Source organism: Salvelinus sp. IW2-2015, unplaced genomic scaffold, assembly GCF_002910315.2.
Source record: "Salvelinus sp. IW2-2015 unplaced genomic scaffold, ASM291031v2 Un_scaffold5652, whole genome shotgun sequence".
NCBI classification, from domain to species: domain Eukaryota; kingdom Metazoa; phylum Chordata; class Actinopteri; order Salmoniformes; family Salmonidae; genus Salvelinus; species Salvelinus sp. IW2-2015.
This window is the reverse complement of record NW_019946917.1, coordinates 13,495-18,955: the sequence shown is the minus strand read 5'-3', so window position 1 is coordinate 18,955 and position 5,461 is coordinate 13,495. Positions and strand designations below refer to the sequence as shown.

The 5,461-nt window shown below is 47.4% G+C and overlaps 1 protein-coding gene across 1 annotated transcript; it reads right to left on the bottom strand.

Annotated features, from left to right (window-relative positions):
• Positions 1–206: 206 nt before the first annotated feature.
• Positions 207–5,461, bottom strand: LOC112078411 (uncharacterized). The gene is made up of 2 exons (XM_024144670.2): positions 5,241–5,461; positions 207–1,069 (listed from the first exon to the last, which is right to left on the bottom strand). The coding sequence occupies exons 1-2, from the start codon at positions 5,395–5,397 to the stop codon at positions 597–599; spliced, it is 630 nt and encodes a 209-aa protein (XP_024000438.1). The 5' UTR covers positions 5,398–5,461; the 3' UTR covers positions 207–596.

Genomic DNA, 5,461 nt, shown 5'->3' with positions numbered 1-5,461 from the left:
ATCCAGCCAACTTGCCACATCTGTGGGAGGCATTGGAGTCAACATGGACCAGCATCCCTGTGAAACGCTTTAGACACCTTGTAGAGTCCATGACCTGATGAATTGAGGCTGTGTGTGATTAATAAGTGATTAATGAAAACAGTATATTTGCATACAGGATTTGTTGTTGTCCTAGATCATTAATTTGAAGAGTTTGTCCTAAAAATCTATTGTTTCAACAATATTTTATATTTTGTATACTTATTTATTTAATTTAACCTTTATATAACTAGGCAGGTACATAATGACATGTTTTACGTGATATATAGTTATATATGTTTGTATAGACTACACCTAATATACAATACAAGAGGCATTTGAATTTCTCTGAGTTCAATTTCTATTTCCTTTCATTGAAATTCAAATTTCAAATCTGTATCCTGTTTACTACATCAATTCAAATTCAAGAATTTAATTYGAATTTGAACTATTCTTAACTCAAGTCTGAATTGAGCCCAACGCTGACAGACAGACAGACAGACAGACAGACAGACAGACAGACAGACAGACAGACAGACAGACAGACAGACAGACAGACAGACAGACAGACAGTGATGTTATCTATTGACCATGTCCACTTTGAGTCGTAGCGAACTGATGGGGTCTTGACAGAACACAGAAAGGTATTCCACCACCCTGGAGTTCTGTCTCCTCTCGTCCTGCCGTGTCTGGTGCTGCTCCTTCTCCCACCTCTCCTTCTCCCCGTCCACCTGGGCCAGAACACTCACCTGGACCGACCTCACCGTGGCAGCCAGCAGGAACAGCGCCCCCTGTAGGATGTGACAGACTACTGCACACAGACTGAGCCCGGCACCCAGCAGGTCCGGTACCGCTTCACATATCACACACACCCCCTCGAGGAGGAGAGGAGACGCCCGGCCAGCGGAGGCGGGGCCATGGTTTACCAGGTGACAGACAAAGCGGGCAAGGTGCAGTGCGGCGCGCCGCAGTGGGAGCATGGCCAGGTACAGGTGGCACGCTGCTTTGGTGAGGGCGTGGAGGAGGAGCCGCAGCTCCAGGACGGCGTTGCCTGGAGATAGGAGATAAAGGGTAACCCCCGGTTACTAACCAGGTCAGCTGCTTAGAGTCAGGAGGCATTAGGCTACAAACACTGTTTAACATCTGATTAATTGATCTGCTTTGATTAAGGCTGACGTGTCTCACCTGATTCACTACCAGACTGACTACAGGGCATACAGACAGACTGCCAGACAGACAGACAGAATGCCAGACAGACAGGCAGCAGGGCATAGAGACAGACTGCCAGACAGACAGACAGACAGACAGCAGGGCATAGAGAAAGACTGTCAGACTGTCAGACTGTCAGACAGACAGACAGACAGACAGACAGACAGACAGACAGACAGACAGACAGACAGACAGACAGACAGACTTTTGGACCTACAGGGGTCTGGTCAAACGAAGTGCAATATATTTGGGAAAAGGGTGGTTATGGGCCCTGGTCTAAAGTAGTGCACTATGTATACTATGTCCCTACACTGCCCCAGTTGTAATCTATATTGAAACGTGACATTAAACCCTCCTTGAGGCAGTGTAGGGACCTATAGATTACAGCTGGGGCAGTGTAGGGACCTATAGATTACAGCTGGGGCAGTGTAAGGACCTATAGATTACATCTGAGGCAGTGTAGGGACCTATAGATTACAGCTGGGGCAGTGTAGGGACCTATAGATTACAGCTGGGGCAGTGTAGGGACATTACATCTGAGGGAGTGGTTAGGGACCTATAGTTTACATCTGGGGCATGTAGGGACTATAGATTACAGCTGGGCAGTGTAGAGGACCTATAGATTACATCTGGGGCAGTGTAGGGACCTATAGATTACATCTGGGGCAGTGTAGAGACCTATAGATTACATCTGGGGCAGTGTAGAGAGGCTATAGATTACAGCTGAGACAGTGTAGGGACCTATAGATTTACAGCTGGTGCAGTGTAGGGACCTATAGATTACATCTGAGGCAGTGTAGGGACTATAGATTACAGCTGGGGCAGTGTAGGACCTATAGGATTACAGCTGGGCAGTGTAGGGACCTATAGATTACAGCTGGGCAGTGTAGGGACCTATAGATTACAGCTGGGGCAGTGTAGGGACCTATAGATTACATCTGGGGCAGTGTAGGGACCTATAGATTACAGCTGGGGCAGTGTAGGGACCTATAGATTACAGCTGGGGCAGTGTAGGGACCTATAGATTACAGCTGGGCAGTGTAGGGACCTATAGATTACAGCTGGGGCAGTGTAGGGAGACCTAGTAGATTTACAGCTGGGGCAGTGTAGGGACCTATAGATTACATCTGAGGCAGTGTAGGGACCTATAGATTACATCTGATGGCAGTGTAGGGACCTATAGATTACAGCTGGGCAGTGTAGGGACCTATAGATTACAGCTGGGGCAGTGTAGGGACCTATAGATTACATCTGGATGCATGTGTCAGGGACTATAGATTACAGCTGGGGCAGTGTAGGGACCTATAAGATTACATCTGAGGCAGTGTAGGGACCTATAGATTACAGCTGGGGCAGTGTAGGACCTATAGATTACAGCTGGGCAGTGTAGGGACCTATAGATTACATCTGATGCAGTGTAGGGACCTATAGATTACATCTGAGGCAGTGTAGGGACCTATAGATTACAGCTGGGCAGTGTAGGGACCTATAGATTACAGCTGGGGCAGTGTAGGGACTATAGATTAAGCTGGGCAGTGTAGGGACTAAGATTACAGCTGAGGCAGTGTAGGGACCTATAGATTACAGCTGGGGCAGTGTAGGGACCTATAGATTACAGCTGGGGCAGTGTAGGACCTATAGATTCATCTGAGGCAGTGTAGGGACCTATAGATTACAGCTGGGGCAGTGTAGGGACCTATAGATTACAGCTGGGGCAGTGTAGGGACCTATAGATTACATCTGATGCAGTATAGGGACCTATTAGATTACATCTGATGCAGTGTAGGGACCTATAGATTACAGCTGGGCAGTGTAGGGACCTATAGATTACAGCTGGGGCAGTGTAGGGACCTATAGATTACAGCTGAGGCAGTGTAGGGACTATAGATTACAGCTGGGGCAGTGTAGGGACCATAGATACAGCTGAGGCAGTGTAGGACCTATAGATTACATCTGAGGCAGTGTAGGGACTATAGATTACAGCTGGGGCAGTGTAGGGACCTAAGATTACAGCTGGGCAGTGTAGGGACCTATAGATTACAGCTGGGGCAGTGTAGGGACTATAGATTACAGCTGGGGCAGTGTAGGGACCTATAATTACAGCTGAGGCAGTGTAGGGACCTATAGATTACAGCTGAGGCAGTGTAGGGACCTATAGATTACAGCTGGGGCAGTGTAGGGAGCTAAGTACAGCTGCAGTGTAGACCTATAGATTACAGCTGAGGCAGTGTAGGACCTATAGATTACAGCTGGGCAGTGTAGGGACCTATAAAGATTACAGCTGGAGGCAATGTAGGGACCTATAGATTACAGCTGGGGCAGTGTAGGACCTATAGATTACAGCTGAGGCAATGTAGGACCTATAGATACAGCTGAGGCAGTGTAGGGACCTATAGATTTACAGCTGGGGCAGTGTAGGACCTATAGATTACAGCTGGGGCAGTGTAGGGACCTATAGATTACAGCTTGGGGCAGTGTAGGGACCTATAGATTCAGCTGGGGCAGTGTAGGGACTATAGATTACATCTGGGCAGTGTAGAGACCTATAGATTACATCTGGGGCAGTGTAGGGACCTATGGATTACAGCTGGGGCAGTGTAGGGACCGTATAGATTACAGCTGAGGCAGTGTAGGGACCTATAGATTACAGCTGAGCAGGTAGGACCTATAGATTTCAGCTGGGCAGTGTAGGACCTATAGATTACATCTGAGACAGTGTGGGACCTATAGATTACAGCTGGGCAGTTAGGGACCTATAGATTACAGCTGGGCAGTTAGCGCCTATAAAGATTACAGCGGGCGTGTAGACATAGATTTCAGCTGAGGCAGTGAGGGACCTATAGATTACAGCTGGGGCAGTGTAGGGACCTATAGATTACAGCTGAGGCAGTGTAGGCGGACCTATAGATTACATTCTAGGGGCAGTGTAGAGACCTACTAGATTACAGCTGAGGCTGTTCACCACCTTTATAACACTACTCTAGTGGGTCCCCACCTGTTATAACACTACTCTAGCTGGGTCCCCACCTGTTATAACACTACTCTAGCTGGGTCCACCACCTGTTATAACACTACTCTAAGCTGGGTCCTCCACCTGTTATAACACTACTCTAGCTGGTCACCACCTGTTATAACACTACTCTAGCTGGGTCCTCCACCTGTTATAACACTACTCTAGATGGTCCCACTTTATAACACTACTCTAGCTGTGTCCACCACCTGTTATAACACTACCTAGCTGGGTCCTCCGCCTGTTATAACACTACTCTAGCTGGTCTCCAACTGTTATAACACTACTCTAGCTGGGTACCACCTGTTATAACACTACTCTAGCTGGGTCCTCCACCTGTTATAACACTACTTCTAGCTGGGTCCACCACCTGTTATAACACTACTCTAGCTGGTCCTCCACCTGTTAAACACTACTCTAGATGGTCCACACCTGTTATAACACTACTCTAGCTGGGTCCACCACCTGTTATAACACACTTCTAGCTGGGTCCTCCCTGTTATAACACTACTCTAGCTGGTTCCCACCTGTTATAACACTACTCTAGCTGGGTCCTCCACTGTTATAACACTACTCTAGCTGGGTCACCACCTGTTATAACACTACTTTAGCTGGGTCCTCCACCTGTTATAACACTACTCTAGATGGGTCCTCCAACCTCCACCTGTTATAACACTACTCTAGCTGGGTCCACCACCTGTTATAACACTACTCTAGATGGGTCCTCCACCTGTTATAACACTACTCTAGCTTGGTTATCCACCTGTTATAACACTACTCTAGCTGTTATAACACTACTCTAGCTGTTATAACACTACTCTAGCTGTTATAACACTACTCTAGCTGGGTCCTCCACCTGTAGACTTACTTGTTTCGTGTTCTTATATCCGTCTACACAGTGTTTGGTACAATCGCCAGGTATGGTGTTGTATTGTTCTTGTTGTTGCTATAGTTAAATGAATTAAACGATTGATAACAAAAGTAATGAAAGCTGTAATCATACCGCAATTAGGAGGAAGACCGGTGCGCGTGCCAGTACCGCACCGTTCCCTTGACGAAGAAAGATTCCATACCTCTGCTAACCAGATTCTCTTACCGTCGATATAACACAGCAGCCAGAGGAAGGCTATACTCGCAGCCAGGGTCGTCCACCAGTCCATGACATGTAGTCTAGCTGTCCTTTCTCTCTCTGCCGAGTGGACGATGCCTGATGCAATAAGGAGG

Coding starts and splice junctions, on each gene's coding strand:
- LOC112078411 (XM_024144670.2), bottom strand. CDS start 5,397: ATGGACTGGTGGACGACCCTGGCTGCGAGTATAGCCTTCCTCTGGCTG. Junction 1,070..5,240: donor CGGTCTTCCTCCTAATTGCG/GTATGATTACAG, acceptor TCCTATCTCCAG/GCAACGCCGTCCTGGAGCTG.